Here is a 21,088-nt window from a genome sequence, read left to right as displayed (position 1 = left end):
AAAACTGGAGCTTGGCAACCACTTAGCCCCTGAAAAATTGAGAATTTGCTGAAAAAGGAGGTTTCAAGGCTGCAAGCTAACAAAACGTCCTAAATATTACAAATAAATCGCTCCACAGTGGCAAAATGCAGGCCTTAACAAAGTCTAGTGGAGTTTGTAGTATAGTAATTTGAATCTCAATTGCAGCAAATTTGCTATTCAACTAGATGTGGTAAACATCCACAAACCCACCACTAAGCCTGAATATTTTTTGGTCAATTTAGGGGAAAGGTGATTTCCTCAAACCCCTGGGCGTGAGCCTGAGCCATTATGAAATGCTTTCCTATCTGGATTGCTGCTTTCTGCATTTTCTGTACAATAAGCGATTCTGATTCATCGCAAAGGTTACCATTAGGTAAAATAATCTTGGCTTTGAGATGCTAGGTAGTATATTATAAAAGCTGTGGGTTTCAGGTAATGCACGTCAGAGTTTTCAGTAGTTTCTCCATTTAAATAGCCGATAGGGCTTTTCTAATCTAAAACTGCATTACTAGATGGAGCAAAACTACGTGGCAGAACTAGTAGAGTGCTTTGTGCATTATGGATATTCACTGGACATGATAAATGGTTTCTTATGGGCTGAAAAGGGGGCATTAAGGCAACTTTCAAAAGTTTACTTTCAGAATAATATGTATACACTAAGGAAACGACTCAGAAAAATTGGTTAAGGAATTCTATCAAGAAGAATTCCACCTCTACTAATTAATTATCAAATATATACTCTCATCAATGTCATAACTTTTAATCCTGATGCTCCAAGCAAACATTTTCATCCTTTATTAATTGCAAAACAAATAACCCTCCAGCAGTGAGGCACTCCTTCCTTTAGCTTTGAGACTTGTCACAGAGATTGGTTTTTAATTATTTATGCCTATGATTCAAGTCGGTTTAATTATCCACCTTTTCATCATAGCATCAGCGATCACATGAAGACCCCGCAGCTCTGAAGTTTAGCTTCTACGAAGTGATCTCAGCCGGGCCCCGTGCATCCTCTGAGCTTAGAGCCTTGCAGAAGAGATGTTTGGTCCCAGGGTGGTATGCCAGCCACATCGAGAGATGGCTTATTTATTTCCCTCCCTTTCAGGTATTGAGCAATAAGAATCTACATCATGTTACAATCTCATCAAGTTTACAGCTCTGGTTTGGTTTTCTTTTGCTGGTTCCTCTAGGCTAGTGACTTTGCCTCTAGGCTAGAGGAAATTTTTACTCATTAAAACATTACTAGCCTTTACTCTTTAGTTGTAAATCAGACTCTGGCAAACAGTAATAGGCAGAGGTAGAAAAACTATCTACTCTTCTTTCTAGAAGTAGTTCAGGATAATTCTCCCTGCCCTGTTTTCTAGTGCATACCCTTCCTGACTGTAAAGAGCATCGGAAGCTTGATACTCCTGATTCTTATTCTGAGAATAAAGCTTGAGAACCTCTTAACCAAACAAGGCAAATATTGTCTTGCTTAATTAAGTGCCGTTATTTCCCTTTGAACCACCTTGCTGCATTTTTCACAAGTCCTATGTTTTCCTTGGCTTCCTTGCTTCTCTCTTTGGCCTACCATTAGCCTAGATTACAAAATCAGCCCCTACTGGATTGCATAAAGCAGTCCCGTCACATCAGACACAGTATATGCCTGTGTGTCTAGAAACATGCAAGCCATAATGATACCATATATGCAACCATATATGGCTATTTAAATTTTTATTAAAATTATATAAAATTAAAAATTAAGTTTCTCAATCACATTAGCCACATTTCAAATGTTCAATAGCCACCAGTTAGATACTGCAGCCGTTGAACGTGTCTATCCACAGAGAAAGTTCTAATGAACGATGCTGGTAGAGACTAAATAGAAATATTGGAGAAGAGGTGTGAGCAAGAGCTGCTTTCCAGGCTTTATGGCCCTTCATCATGGTCTCCTGTCATTTTATCTTGCTGGGACCACCCCCTTCCCTCACCAGAGCAACAAGCAAATTCTTGCCTGTAGTCTGTTGAGGAACTTCTGTTTCCTTTCAGGCTTTCTGGGAGTCTTACCTTTTTCTCCAAATGGATTATCAAAATATTTCTTAAAACCTTACAGTGCTACTCCTTTGACTGGAATCATGGAGAATGGCCATGTCCTCTGTCTCACTGTACCTGGTCTGGTCACTTTTCTTCCTTCCTGCAATGCTCCTTCCCACCTTGAATCATGGAATCATTGTTTTATCTGTTTTTAAACTTGGTTTCCATTTGTGATTTTGTAGTCACATTTCTTAAGCTCTCTTTTTACCCTCAAATGGCTTTTTTGTTTTCATCGTGTTTGCAGGACTTCTCGGACTACAAAACGTGAGCACATTTAATTAGTGTGATTTATTTTTTGTTCCAGGTCATTAATGAGGATGGCCTGGTTAAGTCTTAACAACAACGCACACAAGTCCCCTCAGTCTCTCACTGAATAAATTCAGAGTGCAGAAGTTTTTAATTATGCAGTTACATGTCTTTTTTCAATGTGCATTTTTTTTTAATTTCCTTGTTAATTTAGTTGCTAATTATTGATGGGCAACAGCTAAGAACTGATCCTGCTACAGTGATGGATGAAGTACAGAAGTTTCTAGGAGTCTCTCCTCATTATAATTACTCAGAAGCTTTAACGTAAGTTTATATTCTAATTAATTTATTGAAGTTTCAGCAGAGAACTGATTTTAAAGAAATTGTAGCTTGGTGACACAGCTGTCAAGTTAGCTGTTCCTTACATACTGATTATTTTCCAGTTGATATTAACCACTTGAGAAAGAACATTTCAACAGTTTGGCAAAGAAATGTCCAAAATCCTCTATTGATTTCTAACTAGGAAGGATTTCCCCTGGAAGGAACAAAACAGTTGCAAATCTTAAAAGCAACAACTAACCTTAAAAGAGGCTACTTTAAGTTGGTAAGCACTGAGCCTATTTAACAAACAATACTGAGACCTCTTGGAAGCATTAAAAAGACTTCTTGAACTAGGTGATTTATGAACTCCTCTCTCTTCTGTGAAATTTTCAAAACCCAATGTCATACAGCAAGAAATAGCCCAATAGGCGACCGAATAGGCAGAGAGAAAGGTGCTATTATTACTTCTACACTTAATTCCATTTTTTGCTGGTCTTCACCCACTGTATGACTGACCCTGCCCCCTCTTCTTCAGAGGCCTCAGCAGTTACAGCTCTGGTTTGGTTTTCTTTTTCTGGTTCCCACTGATTTTCTTAGATAGTCAACTCCTTCAGAGTGGGGGCCAGGGTGAGGCAAGAGAAGCACTAGAATTTAAGGAGGCACTCACTCTCAGGACCCCGCAAATACCTGAGAGTGAGTGGCTCCTAAAATTTTTCAGCCAAGGTGCCTCTCTTGCTTCACCTTAATCCTGACTCTGGGGTTCACTTAGCATTTTAAATAAGACCTCCATCTGACTTTGTCCATTTATAATGGTTGGCAGTCAGATGTCTGAAGGTTGTGTTTGTTCCTATGTCACATGCAACTGGAACAAGCAACTGGGAGATCCTGAGCTGGATGAACTGTGGACCTGGCTCTCACTGTAATATATATATTTAATTTTAGGGTCATAGACTGAGCCTTAAAAAAACCGATTAAGATTGCAATGTGGAATTCTTCCATTGTATCTCTCAGTATAAAACTCAGTTCTGTAGATCAACTGATTTTCTCTTTTCATTGTTCTCCTTATGCTATAGCAGTTTAGAAAGTGAGAGACAAGATTCCTTTACCTTTCACTGTCCCTTACAGAAAAAGGTTTGCAGAAAACCATCAAATACTGTGTACATCTTGCATAAATCATATGTAGAGACACATGTAAGAGAGACATTTTGATCTAGAGGACAAAGGAGTAGGTGGAACTCGAGAGTTTTGCGCTTCCTTCCTAAGAGTCATTTACTTTGTTGTTACTATTAACCTTCTACCCTCTGTGTTTTCTATAGTGTGGATCCTATCAGAGATTTGGAGAGCTTAAAGTACCAACACAGACACTAGCCTTAGGTATTTAACTTTCAGCTTGACCTTAAAGAAAGCTGAGTGAATTTAGCTTTAGTTAGAAATTCGAGTCCACTTTCTGCTTTATATCCTTTTAAGTATCTCTTAGAAAAGAAAGTTTTTATTTTCTAAACAGTTTTCTATTTCAAGTTGGCTTATCTTTGGGTCTTTTTTATAGAGTATATAGCAAAGTACTGTATTTCAGAAAGAAGTGGAGTATTCTATAAAAACATAATCTCTTTTTCTTATGGAATGGTCCTTGACCTGCATGCTGTGTATCTGTCCCCTTTGCATCCGGCTCAGCAGCAAGCTTTTTATTCACCTCCACGGGTAAAGTAAAGGGAGTGTAAACTTAAGAGAAGTAATATCAAAGCAACGTACTGTATACAAAGGACTATGGGTCACTTTGCACCTGGGATGTATCTGGCTAAAATTACCCCTTATATGATTCTGTAACCTTACTGGGGGCTCAGTGGGTGAAGTAGCAAGATAAGATGTGTGTAGTCTCTGAAACCACAGTTTCAGGTCCAGCAGGGCTGCCTACTCAACCTGCTCATAGATAAGGTACTGCCATTCCGTTTCTTTTTATATTTTCTTGTCAATCAGTTAGCCTGACACACCTTGTAAAAACCAGCAGTGTACCTGTTGTAGAATATTTGGAACTTCATGTCATTGGCTTAGGTCTAAATCCTCCTTCATCCATGCCCTTTGCAATTGTTCTGAATCCTGCCCTCAAATTTTAGTTATTCTTATTAAACTAATTGTACTGGTAAGTTGTTTCTGTGGTGCTTTGGATATGTTGGAGATGACTGGGTGTAGAAAATGTATGTTCACAGGAATGTCATTTATTGCTTCATATTTTTCCTGCTAATGGTAGTGAAGACTACCTCTTTGGTAGTTTTAAAAAAAAATTATTTAAAGCCTTCAAAGAATGTTCTGAACTGCAAACAGATATGAGTTCTCAACTAACCACATAAATCCAGTTCTTTGCACACAGTAGAATAAATGAATGAAACTAGGTCTATGCAAAGGTTTTACCATACAGTCTTGGCATGAAAGAGTACTCCAGTTTAAGAGAGCTATAAATTGATTATCTTCAATATTTAAAAAGCTCCAATTTCAAAACTATTTTCCATAAAAATGGCAATAAATTTCCATTGTTAAGAGTGTTATTTATTCTTTTCCACAATCACTACAGAAGTGTTCAAGACTTCCAAATTTCATACAGTCATGGATGGTCTATGATATCTTAAAATGACTTAGTACTGTCATCATGGATTTTAAATGATATATTGAATCGGTAAAAATCTGATTTTCTTAGTGAGTGTGGCTGTGATCTGAAATAAGCAGTTTAAGCTTTAAAAAATATAAATGGGAACTTTCTCATTCAATTAAGTAAATTCACATTTTACAATTCTTGTTCAATATAACCTTAATCCCTAAATTATAAATAACATTGATAATACTAACATTATTTTAGCTTGCATATTATGTTTTTAGTGTTTAAAAGCTGTCTAATCATTTAAGAAAAAGCAGGAAAAATAATGCTCAGCATGGAATTGTGTTAATTTGTATAAATTTTCCCATGAATATATCCATTCAGAATTATACAAGCCATCAATGACTGTGACAGGAGTCTTCCCACTTATAAGTACTAGTTAAATACTAGTGAATACTGAACCTGACATCTTTATTTCTCAGTCAATTAACCTGTTTATTAACATGAATGAAACCAGACTGAGTTATATGAATTTTTAATAATAGTTTACAATGAAAATTTCAATAAATGGACAATAAGGATTTGAAGGCCAGGAGTTGAATGAAGATTGTGCGTTTGTTTTGTTTTGTTCTGTGGATGGGGCTTAACTAAGTCATAAAGAACTGAAGCTGCTTCAGCTGTTTCTAATATTACTTCCCCGGCAACCAAATTTATATTGTCTAGGAATTCTTTCCCTTTTTAGATGAGTTTGAGTAAAACTGTGCCAAATTAAAACTTTTTTTAGTAGCAAAAAACAGTAGCCATAGTAGCTAAAATCTGCTGGTTCTCTAGATTACCTATGAAACAGCTAGAAATGCTAAGAACTGAAAAAGAAGAAAATAATCTACTCCAATTTCATATAAATTGTTTTTAAAAGTGCTTATAACATTTCAAAATCAGTATATGTTTATATGTTCTAAGTATTTTATATATATTGCTTCATAACAATACTATGTGATAGACACTATTAGCTCCACTTTTCAGCTACAAAAACTGGGGCACAGAAAAGCTTAGCCAAAAGTCACTCAGCAAGTAAGTTGAGGAGGCAGGATTGAAACACAATCATTCCCCTGGAGCCTACACTGCCAATTTATTAAGCTCTTCAAATTGGCACAAGAGGGACTTCCCTGGCAGTCCAGTGGTAAAGAATCCACCTTCCAATGCTGGGGACATGGGTTCAATCCCTGGTCGGGGAACTAAGATCCCACATGGCGCGCACAGGGTAACTAATCCCACGCGCCACAACTTCTGAGCTCACGCTCCTCAGCTAGCGAGGCCGCATGCCGCAAACTACAGAGCCCACGTGCTCTGGAGACTGCACGCCACAACTAGAGAGAAGCCTGCGCACCGCAACGAAGAGTCCACGCACTGCAATGAAAGATCCGTCATGCCTCAACAAAGATCCCGCATGCCTGCCATAAAACCATAATAAATAAATAAAATATTTTTTTAAAAATTGGCACAAGAGGGCTTCCCTGGTGGCGCAGTGGTTGAGAGTCCGCCTGCTGATGCAGGGGACACAGGTTCGTGCCCTGGTCCGGGAAGATCCCACATGCCTCGGAGTGGCTAGGCCCGTGAGCCATGGCCGCTGAGCCTGTGTTCTAGAGCCCACGAGCCACAACTACTAAGGCCTGTGCGCCTAGAGCCCGTGCTCCGCAACGGGAGAGGCCACCACAGTGAGAGGCCCGCGCACCGCAACGAAGAGTAGCCCCCGCTCACCACAGCTAGAGAAAGCCCACGCGCAGCAACAAAGACCCAATGCAGCCAAAAATAAATAAAATAAATAAATTTGTTAAAAAAAAAAGTCTACAAATAACAAATGCTGGAGAGGGTGTGGAGAAAAGGGAACCCTCCTACACTGTTGGTGGGAATGTAAGTTGTTACAGCTGCTATGGAAAACATTATGGAGGTTCCTCAGAAAACTAAAAATAGAATTACGGTATGATCCAGCAATCCCATTCCTGGGCATATATCCAGAGAAAACTGTCATTCAAAAAGATACATGCAGCCGTTCATAGCAGCACTATTCACGATAGCCAAGACATGGAAACAACCTAAATGTCCATTGACAGATGAATGGATAAAGAAGATATGGTATATACATATAATGGAATATTGCTCAGCCATAAAAAATGAAATAATGCCATTTGCAGAAACATGGATGTAACCAGAGATTATCATACTAAGTGAAGTAAGTCAGAAAGAAAAAGACAAATACCATATGATACCACTTATATGTGGAATGAACCTATCAATGAAACAGAAACAGAATCACGGACATAGAGAATAGACTGGTGGTTGCCAAAGGGAAGTGGGGAGGGCAGAGGATGGACTAGGAGTTTGGGGTTAGTAGATTCAAACTATCATATATAGAATGGATGGAAAAGAAGGTCCTACTGTATAGCACAGAGAACTATAGTCAATGTCCTGGGATAAACCATAATGGAAAAGAATATAAAAAAGAATGTATATGTAGGTATAAGTGAGTCACTTTGCTCTACAGAAGAAATTAACACAACATTGTAAATTAACTATACCTCAATTAAAAATAAATAAATAAAAATGTGATATATATCAGTACATCCAATGGAATACTATTCAGCAATAAAAAGGAATAAATTTTGAAACATGCTAAAAAATAAATAAAAATAATCCACCTCCAGACACATTGTCACTTTGCATAATAAATGTGTAATCATAGTGATATGCAAATTAAAGCTACATTGAGATACCATTAGAATGGCTATAATCCAAAAGATAATACCAAATGTTGGTAAGAATGTGGAGAAACTGGAAACCTCAAATATTGCTGATGGTAATGTATAATAAATGGCCACTTTAGAAAAGGAGTTTTGCAATTCCTTAAAAAATTAAACAGGAGTTTACAAATAATCCAATTCCACTCCTAGGAATTTACCCCAAAAGAAATGAAAACCTATGTCCACAAAGAATTGTTCACCACAGCATTATTCATAATAGCCAAAAGCTGCAATCAATCTGAAAAATGGATTTAAGAAAATTTGGCATATCCACACAATTCAGTATTCGTTCACAGAAATGTTATTTCAATGTAAAGACATTTCAAACATTCTTGCACCTTCTAAGTGTAATCTGAATGTTCCCTGGGATTCACCTGCCCAAGGGTAAAATGAAGGTCACATTTTCATTAATATAGAGATGTTACTAGTTGGAGGCTGAATCATTGGAGAATCTTGATTGTCCATGCCCACAGGTCTCTTCCAGTTATTTCTAAACATCCCCAGGTGATACTCCACACAAACTTAAGAACCAGTGCATTCTTGCTTTTTCTTTAATTCAACAAAGATTTATTGAATGACTATTATGGCATGACTCTGGGTACACAATGATAAAGTATCCCTACCTCTAGGAAGGGGTAACCATGGAGAGACACTAAACAACACATAAAATTTTCTCCAAAATGTTCTCTTCCTGAAAGCCTTTAAAGAGGATCCTAGCCATTATCAGTTCCCACACGAAATGACTAGCTGCCAGTGCCTACACAAAAAGGTTGTTTCCTTGCTGTCCTACCAGATATTAGTAGTCCTGAGGCTAATTTTCAGAGGGACACTGATGATATTCTGAAAAGATGTGAGAGATCTTTCTCCATCTCATGTCAAGCTTCTTCACTTGGGCTCTGAATTGCTCACAAGGTCCTTCATCAACATCAATCCCTCACCTTCTCAGGCAACCTGAAAAATAATATGATCTCCCGTGTACCTTCCTCTCCTTTTTGTTTCCACTATGATACAGTTACACCACTGCTTGTGAACTTATACTTACAGAACTTACAGATGTCTGGGCTAGGTGTCAGCTCCACAGACACACATTTTTCTCAATAAAGCCCAGCCTGACAGTCCACTGCATGAGATGTAATCAATTAGCAGAGGTGAAAGAAAAACCTATTTTTCTTTTGATTTTTAACTTTAATATGTGTGAAGTTAGTGTTTCTTAAAGAAACATTCTGTCAGAAAGCTGCTCATTTTAACATAAGGCATGCGTATGTTGCAGACATGTATCTATAGTTAGGTATATTAGCAAAAAAAATTATAATAATAGCTAGTCTGGATTTTGATCAAACACTTAAAATGAGTCATAATTCAGTTATGGAAATTACCAATAACAAAATGTTAATGAAAAATGTTTTATCAATAGCAGACTTCCAGAAATGTTGTTGTGTTAGAGCTTCCCAGCTTTCGTGTATAGATTATTTCAATCATCGTCTCTATTTTTTAAATTTATTTATTTTATTGACGTTAGTTAATTTATTAATGCTCTCCTTTCTTATTCCTCTGACTATGAAACATTTATTCAGTTGCCTTACAGATGCAATCAAGAATATAAACAACATGGAGATATATCATATTATGTCTTGATCCCACACAATTGCTTTAATAATGATCAGAAATGGGCTTTGCACAAGTAGGATGTGAGTAATCCTTTAGTGTCTCTAATATCCAAAGCAGGGAGGAGACAGAGATATAGGTTTGCCTTCTTTTCATAGGGCTATAGTTATAAAGTCTACAACATTAGCTACAGAAAGACTACTCTCCAATCACACATTCAATCACAATATAATTTTAAATCAGCTTTATTGATGTGTAATTTACATATAATAAAATCTACCCATTTTAATTGTACGGTTTGATGAATTTTGACAAACATGTACTGTTGTATACACCATCACAATCAAGATATAGAACATTAATCCAAAGTTTCCACATGCTCTATTGCAGTCAGTCCTTTCCCCTCACCCCTGAGCCCTGGCAACCACTCTTCTACTTTCTTTCACTTAGCATAATGCTTTTGACATTCCTCCTTGTTGTTACATCTATCAGTAATTGGGTTTTTTTTTTTATTGTTCAGTAGTACTCCATTTTATGGATATACCACAATTTGTTTATCCTTTCACCAGTTGATGGACATAGGGTTGCTTCCACTTGGGGGCTACTATGAATGAAGCTACCATGAACATTTGTGTACAGATCTTTGTGTGGACATATATTTTCATTTCTTTTGGATAAAGACCCAGAAATGGGATTAGTGGGCCATATAGTAATTACGTATTTAACTTTATAAGAAACTTTCCAAAGTGTCTGTAATATCCTAAATTTCTACCAAAAGGTGTAACAGTTCTAGCTGTTCCACATCTTTGCCAACACTTGGTATTGGTCTTTTTAAGTTAAGTCATTCTAGTATCTAGTGGTATTTCATTTGTGATTTTAATTTGCATTTTCTTAATGACTAATGATACTGAGCAAATTTGCATTTGTTTATTGGTCATTCATCTGTGTTTTTGATAAAGTGTCTATTCCAATCTTTTACTCAATTTTTATTGGTAATTTCATCTTTTTTTATTGAGTTCAGTTGTATATTCTGAATATAAGTCCTTTATTAGATTAACATTTTACAAATATTTTTGCCCAACATGTGGTTTCTCTTTTCATTTTCTTAAGTGTTTTAGAAAAGCAAAAGTTTAAATTTTGATGTATTCAAAATTATCATTATTCTTTTATCATTCATCCTAAGAAGTCTTTGCCTAACCCAAAAATTTTCTATGTGTTTTTTCCTATGTTTACTTCCAGAATTCTTACAGTTTAGCTCTTAGCTCATTCACAAAATGAGATTTCATTTCAAGTTAATTTTCATATACAGTGTGAGGTCAGTGTTCATATTTTCCATATAGACATCCAATTTTTCCAGTTCAATTTATTTAAAAGATTGTCCTTTCCCATTGAACTACTGTGGCACCTACTTTTGAAAATCAGTTGACAGTAGATGTGTTGGTCCGTTTCTAGATTCTATTTTGTTCATTGACCCATTGGTGCCAATACTACACAGGCTTGATTACTGTGGCATTATAGTAAATCTTGAAACTAAATAGTATAAGATCTCCAACTTTGATCTTCTCTTTCAAATTGTTTTAGCTTGTCTAAAACAAATTATTAGCTTGTATCTCCATATACATTTTATAATCATTTTTTCAGTTTCTACCAAAAAAAAAGTCCATTGGAGTTTTGGACTCACATTGAATTATCTAGACAAATCTGGAGATGAGATTGATATTTTAAAAATATTTAGTCTTCTGATCTGTGAACATGGTATAGCTCTTTTTTGTTTATGTCTTCTGTAATTTCACTTAACAATTGTAGTTTTCATTGTACAGATCTTGCATACATTTTGTGCTAAATTTATCCCTAGGTATTTCATGTTTTTATGCTAATTTAAATGTTTTAATTTCGATTTCCAGTTGTTCATTGTTTACACTATAGTTTTAAGAAAAAGTTAGAAGCAGCATTCTGGGAAGTAGTATGAATTAAAGACAAAAGGAAAAGGTGGCCCTAAATGATAATTCTTTCTAATGAAGAAAAAATTATAGCAATAGAATCGCTGAATAACAAAAGCCATGTGAAAGAATCATCATTGCTGACTGTTACTTTCACTTTTATATTCAAGCATGGGAAATTACTATTTATTCATAATGAATTATAATACAGAACATACCCAGAGACCAGTGAAGAGAAAAGGCCCTCTACCTAGGGTCAGGAGGCTTAGACTTGAGTTGTCACCTGCATACTGAAAAAGTATATAGTCTGAAAAAGTATATAGTCCAAGATAAATAAACCTTGACGAGCACTTCCTTCTTTTTCATTTTTGTATTCAACTAACAGTTGGTGAGTGTTCACAAAGAGCCAAACACTGTGCTAAGTGCCATTAAATGGGACAAATGCTATACTCCATATCATTAAGGGGTTATAAGAAAAGCTCAAATGAGAAAGGGTTATATGAACTATTTTGGTAAACTAAAATATAAGTTTAATGTGCTGCTATTACTTTTATTACAATTGTGCCATGAAAATCTTTTTTATAGGTGTTATTCCTTTAATACAGAGCTCATACCAAAATAAGGAAGTGTCTCTGGAAAAACATTAAATGGATTAGAGCTAGAGACTCCTGAAATTCATTACTCCATGACACACCAAAACCTCTTCTATTAACCTGTAACTGAATGGTACAAGTACTGTGTAAATCCGTAGATGTGAAGACTGACTTGTTATTTTTAAAACCTGCAAAGGGAAAGAATGGGCTTGAAATTTATATAGCTTTTTCCTTCCAGATGAAGGAGGTAGGCTTATTAATTTCTATTAATAGGACACCTCCTGCTGACAGTTTTTCTATTAGAAATCTGGCAAACTCACAAATATGACAGATGGACTGAGAATTCAGAAGTATGCCAAAAGACTTTATGTAAAGTGATGCATTCAAAAAATATACCAGTTTCCTTGGTTATAGATTAATATCCGAACAATTAAAAATACTTGCTTGAAAAATACTTTTTTGTTCTTTGTATTTTTTATTTTTTTAGGTTTGATTCTCATAAAGGTTTCTGGTGTCAATTACTGGAAGAAGGTAAAACAAAATGCCTTGGAAAGAGCAAAGGAAGAAAATACCCTCCAATGGATCCTGAGGTAAGTATAGAGCTTAAAAGTACAAACTAAATAAGCAAAATGATACATAAAAATATATCTATTTTCTTATAAAAGTGATTAAAATAAAAATTCACCCTTTATAAAAATTAAAAGTGACATTTGGATTAGAATGCATTCAGGTTGCTTGTTTTGATTTTTCCAGTGATTATCTTACCTGTCATGCAAGAATAAAAGAAAACAATAGAATTTGCCATTTTGAATCAGAACAAAGAAGGCAACATCTCATTCCAAAAGGAATGATACATTCACAGAAATTTTAGCACTAAAAATGTTAACTGAAACCAAGACAGGAAATGTATCAGCTGGAAATTGAAAATAGGCCCAAAAGATTTTATTTTCACTGTCTAAGTCACTCTCTAGTAGTAAGTGTGGCCTGCATAATAATATTAATTATTGGTATACTAAGTTTTGAACTGTTAATATGTTAATAAGATGAAAGAATGAATATATTTCCCAAATGTGTAAGATACTAGCAGATAATTTAGGCTCTGGAGAATGGAGACACCCAAACTTAGCAGTAGGTATGTAGCGCTTCGGGTTTATTCTGTTCCAAATGGTGACATAGTGATCACTTAAAGCTACAGTTTTCCCACTTTGTAGACGCTATATATTTACTTTAAAGCTTATTTCACATATATTAAAATTTATTAATATTATTTTGATTTCATAATCAGTCCAGCTAACATATAGTTTGGACATAAGAATGCAAGTAGATTGATTTTGTAAAAAAAAATTTTTTTAACTCAAAAATGAAGACATTATTTGGCATTGTTTTCCCACAATGTTTAATATATTATGGTAACTAAGAATCCTGCAGTGGTCCAAGAATCCTAACATGGTATGAACTTGTCTGGATACTTTTTAATACTTGAAGACTTTAAGGACCTTTTTTGCAACCTGATAGAGACAGAGCATCTATCAAGCTAAGCTCACTAAGCTCACAATTAAATTCTATCTAAAAGGCATTGTGGAGGTTCTTGTTCTTTTGATAAACAAGTTGCATTCTCAGAACTCCAATTTTCTTTGGTGGGTTATTAAAATATACCTTCAGAGCACTACGAAAACAATCCTTACATATTAATAAATATTCAAGGGCAATTCCCATTGTATTTCAAGACAGTAATATAAAGTATCTCATTTTCATGTATGTCAAAGCTATCTCTCTCTATATTTATTAAAACTAAAACATTCAAGACACTGTAGAACATCTTTCTTAGTATTTTATTTCACTCCTATCAAACACATACTGAGACCTAATATTAAATTTGTGGTAGAGAAAGATAAGAAAAACATAACTTTTCAGGATATCATTATTTCCATATCTCCCAACAAGGTTACTGCGTAATCCATCCCTAAGATATTTTTTCTCAAACACCTCTGACACCAAATGTGTGAGTTTTCCATACCAAGCAATTCTCCAGTTTTCTGCAGACACCAGCTAGGTATCCTGCAGTTTAATCCAATTCTGACACTAACTATTCAGGGTTAGTGTAGCCCCACAGATTAAGGGCTCAGCCCCACAGAACTGCCCCCTTCAGACTCCAGTAACAAGTAGTGGATTCCCAGGTTACTCACACTTCTGTCCAACTTGGCTGCAAATCAGGGGTTCCCTCATCAGGTTTTATAATTTGCTATAATGACTCACACAACCCAGGGAAACACTGCACTTCCTATTATTATAAACAAAGAGGTACTTAGGACAAGGTCCAGAAGGGTCCTGAGCACAGGAGCTTCTCTGTCCCTGTGGAATCTGGGGTGTACCACCCTCCCAGCACATGGATGCATTTACCAACCCTGAGTTATGGAGGTTTCGTTGCACAAGCATGGTTGATTAAATAATTGTCTGTTGGTGAATAACTCAATCCCCTGTCCCTCTTCCCTTCCCTGGAGGTTGGAGGGTGGGGCTGAAAGTTCCAACCCTCTAATGATATGTTTGGTTCCTCTATAGCAACCAGCCCCCATCTGAAGCTATCTAGGGGCCCATAAGAGTCAAGTCATAAGCAGAAACTCAGATAAGGTTTAAAGGAAATTATTGTAAATAAGAAAAGCCACTCTTTACACCCCTGTCACTCAGGAAATTACAAGGGATTTAGGAGCTCTGTGCCAGGAACCAGAGTCAAAAACCAAATATATATTTCTTATTATATCACAAAATCATATACATACTGGATTTATTTGAGGGAGTAGAATAGCTGATTTTGTGCAAATAGTGCCCAGAGAGGAGGCAAGAGTAACGGGTCCTTCCTGGAGGTAATGGAAACACAAGTGTACACAGATTAGAATAGGCAGTACTGTCACCACACTGCTTGCTTCTCCTGCTACAGAAAAACACCAGAACCCTTCCTCACAAACATCACCAAAACATCATTGGATGGAAATTAAGAATGCTGTTAGCCTACTTCCACTTTGACTTTGTTTATCAAAATATATTGTAGAAAGGGAATAAAAACTGACATTTTAAATGAACCACTAAGTCTATGACCTCTCCAAATCAAAAGCATTTAATAGATTCTTTAATAATAGGCCAATAAACAACCTGATATTGAATTTATTATACGATTCCTTCTTTTACCATATATTATGATTCCCTCTTATTACACTAATAATTTCATGAGTTTGCATGAAGTAGACTACGTTGGCATACTTAGCAGATATCCTATCTGTGATTTATCATCTAAAATAGTCCCTTTCTGAATGATGGTCAGATAACAATGTATGTACAATAAATCCTGCATATCACTGAGTTCTGTCCTAGTAACTTTTGGCCTGAATATATTAGACTCTCAAATAGGACATGTTGTACATTACAAGTCTCATATCAGTTATCTTGCCACATGAGAGAGCAGAGCAACAAGAAGAAAGGGTACTTGATTATAGGGACCAACATGCACAAATAATAGGGCACAGGACAAGGGTTTGGCTACAGAGGCAGCACTGATACAGACAGCCAGGTTTGAAAATAATGCCAAAAAGACCAAAAAGTTGAGGTATAGTTGAGATACTCCTCAGTAACAGGAGGTACGATCCAAACTCCAAAGGGATGTGTGGTCGATATTGATCCCAGGAGGTTCAATTCTAAAATTAGTTAAGATGTTGGAGAATCCTTTGCCATATGGAAAATATCAGGGAGCAAAATGGCAGGAGCTGGGCAGCCCCGGGCTGCTGTTGTTCTAGGGTTTCTCTCATAAAGGGGAACAATGCAAAGTAAGATCTTAAGAGAAAACACAGTGGGGAAGGTTAGAAACTTAGCCTCTGCACAAAGGCCTAGGGCTCAGCCCTGGATTCCAGGTCTGGCTGGCAGCAAAGGAGGCACAAAATGATCAGACCCCCAGATGGAGTATCTGGGAATATGATTTGTCTCCACCTCTCTCTGGCCTGGGTGTACCAGCTGGGCCTGTCAGTGGTTTTACAGCTAATGACCGTGGAAGACCAAAACCAGAAGTGAGACAAAGGTTTGGGTTCTCCCTTGATCGCAGTGATGGTTAGAATATAGCACAAATGTCAGTCTGGTTCCAGTGATCATAATGACTACAAAAACCACTATGTTACATAGAAATTACCAGTATAAAACCAGATGATTTTCTATGGCCTTTAAAATGGGGTACCAGATATGACATTTTAAAAGACTAGCGCAAGGAATTAAATTAAAACTTTTTAAAGATTCAACTCAACTAAAAACCCCAGAATAGGGACTTCCCTGGTGGTCCAGTGGTTAAGACCCCATGGTGGGAAAACTAAGATCCCACATGCCACACCGTGCAGTCCAAAAAAAATAATAAAAATAAAAACCTCGGAATAGTGTAAAGCAGGGAAGTATAGATACAGATTCAGAAATCCATCCTTCACAACATTCCCAACAATGGTCATTTACACTACATATAAACCCCACTAAACACCATCTTACAATACAGCACTTTCCATTTCTGACAATTTCAATTATTAAACTATTTTTCTTTATTGAAGGGAAATCTACTTCCCTATAAGTCAGGATCGTTTACAAGGCATTCCTTTCCTTCCTTGGGTCAAATAGTACAAATAAGGTTATAGGCTTACCTAGTTTACCTACTATATTTTTAAGGTTTACCATAGTACTGTTTTAGCAGTGAATATTTTGTGTATGCCTTAAAAGAGCTCTTAAGAAAATATTACCTTCAAAATCTAAATGTAAATTAATGATGACAAAGGAGTATTTTATTTTATAGATTTACCAACCCAACTCTTATTCCAAAGCCAGGATAGTTTTAATAGAGCATAATATTAGACCCAATCAGTTATTACAGCTATATTTCTAGCAATTCAGTCTAGTTATTTAAACATTTAATTCTGCACAAATAAATCCCATGCTTAATATGAAAACCCTTTCCCTAGTGAAAACAGCATATGTGTTTGGAGTGTGTATTTTGAAGAACAGAGTCACTGTGTTTATATTGTGCTAAAGAAATAGCGCACATGCTTAATATCAGTTTTAAACCAGTATGGTTTACTTGACACAGATGTAAACATCGTCAAAGTATATGAAGTATACTTTAAAAAACAAAATTAAATGTCCTTTCATCTCCTCCTCCCATCTCAGAGCAGAGTGTTTCTATCCAGCTACTATCGGGACCACAACGTGGAACTCTCCAAGCTGCTGCACAGACTGGGGCAGCCCCTGCCGTCCTGGCTGAGACAGGAGCTGCAGAAAGTGAGATAGCACTAAGAGACATCTCGAGAATGCATCTCCGTGGAATGCTCACCTCTCCCAGAGCTTCCAGGGGCTACCAAAAGGCGGTTTATAAACATACCTCTTCAAATGAGAAAAAAAGAACAAAGGTCCTTCCATGTGCTGGCATGTGGATGAGTAGAAACAAAACAAACAAACAAAAAAGGTATCTGTTACAAGCCTTGAGGCCTATGGCCTTTCTCTTAACACTGGAGCCTGTGGGGTCATTGGAGACTACTGTGCACTCATGTGGAAATCAATAGCAACCAATATAAATATCAAACACAAATGCAGAACTGTCCCATTTTGTAGTAATATTTACACTTTTATATATCAACCAAGATTGGGTCTCTGTAGATTTTTAGGCTGCTGTTTGCCTGTACAATGTTTTCTTATTCTTTGATTCTATAAAGTGTCCTACAAAACAAGAAGCAAACATCACAATGTAGCATAAGACGCTAAAGGCCTAACATCCATGAAAAATGCTTGCCAAAATGTAAATCCACTGAAGTATTTAGAATTATAAATTACAGCTTGTGCTAGATCAAAGAGCGGAAAAGTTATATATGAGTTTATCTGCATCCAAAAAAAAAAAAGTGTTACAGCAGAAAAAAAAAGTGAGTTTTCATCCACATAGTCTAGTACATTTATGTAAAAGTTACTAACTTCTCTATCATAATTGTTATTCTGAAAGATACACTGTAAAGCCATTGGATTGGAAATAGAAACACACTAAGTATACCAAAACAGTAAGAAGTAATGGAAAGTGTACTGACTAAATCTTCTAAAAGGGAGAAATTGTAGGGTTCGGAAGATATCTGATTGACAACCTATGTCCCTTTTCTGTGAGCTGCAGATCAATTCCGGTAGTCCTCACTGGTTCTACAGAAACGCTTGCATAGTATCTGACATATGTGTCATCTCCAGAAACAGACTGACTTTTCACTGTAAATAACTTTTTTTTAATGTTCCCAATAACAAAACCTATTAAATGAAAACTAAGGACAGTTTCTTTAGTTGATATGTTAGGTTATTTACATTTAAATTATAGAAAAACTACATTGTTTCAGATAATTTGAAATGAAATTGTGTAATGTAGAGATTTACGACAAAAAACAAACATATGATTTTTGCAATGATAGAAGGCAGAAAAAGATAAGCAAAGCCCAGTCCCATTTTTTAAGAACATTTCATACATCACTCTCATGGAATACAATAGAACACAGTCAAATTTCTGAGTTATCTATTAAATTAAATGGAGGAAGTACAAAGATGAGCCAGGCATGGTTTTAAAATATATTTACGCTTAAATTTTTAATGATTATATGATTAATGACGCATTCAAAAAAAGAAAAGAATATCATACTTATTTTCCTGTGCTTATATTTACTTAGTTTTTAAATGTACTCTGCACATAAAAAATTTAAGTAGTAAATAAATTCCCTGCTATGATTACATAAGCCTTTATGAAATGTTATCAAAAGTATGATTAGGAAAAAAAAAGATGTGCCCAAATATTTTCATCGCCATTATAATGTATGAAACTAAACTCTATCAATTATGCACTAATTAGAAAACAAATTTTGAGATACTTCCACTAACTATAAATTTTTTTAATTGCATTATAATTATTAATTTAATTTTGTTTTATATACCCAAATGATATATTAATTTTAAAACAAACAAGCTATTAGCAGAAAGAATTAGACAAAGAACCAGGTTTTAAGATTCCTGACAGTAAAAGCAAAATCAAAGTCATTTGGACAAACATGGTAAAGTCAGTCTTCACGCTTACTGCTACCATTTTAGAAGCAGCACATGCCCAGCATCCTAGGAAAATAAATACAGCCTTTAATCTCCACTAATTTCAGAAAACTAGCTTAAGAGGGTCATACATAGTGAGAATACGCCCCAGTAGTTACATATGGTATTATGTTTTCATTTCAACAGCAACAGTTCTACTGATTTAAAAAAAAAAAGAAAAAGAATGCATTTATGGTTCAAGGATGAGGTGTGCATTTAAACTTCTAAACAAAGCTGCTATTGGCATAATTTTGTCTGGGTAAACTGAATCAACTAAACAGCTCACCCTTTAAGAAATGTTAAAAACACAATGGATGCTTGTGTACCGGAAGGAGAAAAAAGAAGAGATCATACCAAAATTTACTCATTCATAGTACAGATATTATGCTACCTAGAGCAGCAAACCTTTGCAAGGAATTGTGACCACTCAGTGTATCTGGGAGGCAACTCAAATTCTAGAGGACACCTAATTTCTGCATTGTATACTCCAGCTGGTTGTTATGCTCTTCTGGAAGGAACATAAATACATATGGGAGAAGATTGAGAGATAATGTGATTTTAAACTAGCTTTGTATAGAATTCCTTTTTCATTGCTTAAAATATGAAACTTCCTCAGGAAGAGATGAAATGGTTATTTCAATGTTTATAGCTATAATATTCTTGTCATTCACATTGAATGAAAATTAATGCAAACGTTTTTTTCTCTGAGTTTTTTAAAATAAAAAACCTGGATATAATTCTGATAGTAGCATGGTACCTCATATGTTCAACAATAAACTGTGATAAGAAAATGAAGAGCTTGGGCCTGGTAATTTTAGGTAATAAGTAGGCATTTCTTTGATTGTTTGTGCTTGCCTGTGACAGAGTGGGAGGTGGTCACAGAACATAGGTACCACTAATACAGTTCAAAATGGAGAGATACATGGAAAACTTCCCAGGAGGAAATAAGTTTATTTTTAACAATATAACCTTTAACAGATCTTCTAATCAATGTTAGTCATTTTTTTTTTTTTAGTTCTAATAGATATAAAACAGTTCCTAGCGTCACTCATGAAACCAGAGAATAGGAGAGGCACACAGCTGTTACTTAACAGACTTGAGAACCTGAATAATTATAGCATTTCTTACTCCCAGTGCTCAGCTCTGCTCCCGACAAATCAGCGCCTTTCTTTAGAGCTTTAAAAGGTGTTAGCTAGGCTCTCTTTTATTAAAAATCTAGCAAAAACAAACTATCTGCAAAAAAGGGGGTCGGGAGAGTTAGACATTTATCTACATTTTCCACAAAACTTTCTTTTTCTCTAACCCAGTCCCTTTCTTTTCTAAACATCAGGTTTTCTCATATTGCAACCCAACCACCATGTCAACATGCACCAGTTGATTCCTCATAGGATTATCTCCCAGACACACAGTTCCCCAGTCCAGAGTACATCCGACTCCAAATTTTCTAGGTATGCCATCCTATGTTCTATCTACTCCAGGACCAACTGGTGAGTGGCTAATAAACCAACCCCATTGATGTTAGCGGCTTATAATGACTTAACAATATTTTACTTTCCAGAGATATCAGCACTGCATTTCCAGGAGATATGTTTCAGGCTAAAGGCTCACTAACGGGGAGGCACTGAACAGTTCAAATATTTTAAAATGAAGGGATTTCTCTCTTTTGGAATCATACGCTATGGCTGAGTTCTGTTCTGCCAAAGCGGACTCTGCTTGGTTACCACCTACAGCATAGCTGCTGCCTTCTTCCTGCCCACCCTACCCCATACACACACACCCATCCCCAAAGAG

At 36.0% G+C, this 21,088-nt stretch overlaps 1 protein-coding gene across 1 annotated transcript in view; it reads left to right on the top strand.

The window, feature by feature from the left end:
- The window catches only part of LOC101340069 (bifunctional heparan sulfate N-deacetylase/N-sulfotransferase 3), a 139,851-nt gene extending 119,777 nt beyond the window's left edge, over window positions 1–20,074 (top strand). Inside the window, exons 10-13 of the mRNA XM_033856729.2 lie at window positions 953–1,123; window positions 2,552–2,661; window positions 12,669–12,771; window positions 17,366–20,074. Of these exons, the coding sequence (XP_033712620.1) occupies window positions 953–1,123; window positions 2,552–2,661; window positions 12,669–12,771; window positions 17,366–17,485 (504 nt within the window). The 3' untranslated portion in view covers window positions 17,486–20,074. The remainder of the gene's footprint in view (window positions 1–952; window positions 1,124–2,551; window positions 2,662–12,668; window positions 12,772–17,365) is intronic.
- Window positions 20,075–21,088: the final 1,014 nt, after the last annotated feature.

Source organism: Tursiops truncatus, chromosome 5 (genome assembly GCF_011762595.2).
Source record: "Tursiops truncatus isolate mTurTru1 chromosome 5, mTurTru1.mat.Y, whole genome shotgun sequence".
NCBI lineage: Eukaryota > Metazoa > Chordata > Mammalia > Artiodactyla > Delphinidae > Tursiops > Tursiops truncatus.
The sequence above is the reverse complement of the archived record's forward strand: the minus strand, read 5'-3'. Positions and strand labels throughout refer to the sequence as shown.